We start from the raw sequence: 1,255 nt of genomic DNA, 5'->3' as shown, positions 1-1,255 counted from the left end.
CATATCGCCTGATAACGAATTCTGCGACAGATCACCTCGGAATTCCTGCATATCCCCCACTCTACATACTCACATACTGAAACTAGCATAGAACTATTGTAATGTAGTGCCCCAATGGATGTGCGAGACTGATTGAGTATTGCTACAGTCGATCTGAAGAAATCTGAGTCACACGTTTTTTCTGTCAAAAGGAGTGGTGTATTACTGTACTCTTCATGAAGACTCCGTGTACTCTGCGTTCTCCTTGGACACACGGTCTGTTGGCTTTGCACACCTCAAGTGAGGAGCGCTGGATATTACACCTACGTACCTCCGTATGGATAGATCCCACTGACCCAGTCCCTAATTGGTGTGGTGATCCTTACCCTATTTGCCCTGCTAATGTGTACACCTGTCGATTCTCGCTCTATGTATAACCCTCAAAGTAATTCAGTCTTTGTTGGTTGGCTTGGCTGTTGTGATGCACCACAGACAGACAAGGCTCCTGCACAGCCTTGACATCCTATGTCTCTGTGGATGTCCTCAAACCCGGTATGCACTATCGGCTGGAAATTTTCAAAGCACATTCTGGTGCGCCTCGCTTGCAACAGGAAGAAGCGGAATGAACGCCCAATTTCGGGGAGCTCAGTGATAGAGTTTGTGGCTGTGTAGCACTCGCGTGGCTCGGAGAAGCCACAAACGCGGTCGCGTCCTGTCCAGTGTCCACCGTGCGCGCCGCGTCGCGCACTTGCTCTCTCTCCGTGTCCACCACCATGGCCGACTTTTCCAAGCCTCCACCGACGATGCAGCGCAAGTCGCGCGTTCTTGCCGCCCTTGACAACCCTGATTTCCTCTACAACACGCCCCCGCAGCCTTTGCCGCCTACCCCGATATTGCCGCCCCCGTCCTTGGGTCCCTACCAGACCCCAATGAAACAACGGCCCACAACCCCCTCGCCATCATTTGACTATGACAGCGCATATATGGGCCTTGTGAGCTCCTCGCAGCGGCAGAAGCGAAAGTCTCCGGACCATGAATCCGACGACGATGACGAAAGGGAAGCAAGCGGGTCGTCGCCCGCCCCGCCCCACGGGAGCCAGCTCATAGCCAACCAGGGCTTCAACCTGCATTACGACCAGGAGGGCCCTGTCTATCCGATAGACCGGGGTGGTCCAGACCAGGAGATGAAGTGCGTGCTCTTTCTTTCTCGTTTGGGGAAGTACTGTACTGAACACAGACCACCATGTCAATCTCATTTCGCGCATACAGGATGGCT

At 53.5% G+C, this 1,255-nt stretch overlaps 1 protein-coding gene across 1 annotated transcript; it reads left to right on the top strand.

Annotated features, from left to right (window-relative positions):
• Positions 1–752: 752 nt before the first annotated feature.
• DICSQDRAFT_176209 (uncharacterized protein) lies at positions 753–1,168 on the top strand (the record flags this gene model as incomplete). Its single annotated transcript, XM_007371953.1, has 1 exon — positions 753–1,168. A coding segment is annotated over one exon (416 nt), but the record flags the coding sequence as incomplete, so codon positions are not given.
• Positions 1,169–1,255: the final 87 nt, after the last annotated feature.

The sequence above is a fragment of the Dichomitus squalens genome (genome assembly GCF_000275845.1).
Source record: "Dichomitus squalens LYAD-421 SS1 unplaced genomic scaffold DICSQscaffold_521, whole genome shotgun sequence".
In the NCBI taxonomy this organism is placed as follows: Eukaryota; Fungi; Basidiomycota; class Agaricomycetes; order Polyporales; family Polyporaceae; genus Dichomitus; species Dichomitus squalens.
The sequence above is the reverse complement of the archived record's forward strand: the minus strand, read 5'-3'. Positions and strand labels throughout refer to the sequence as shown.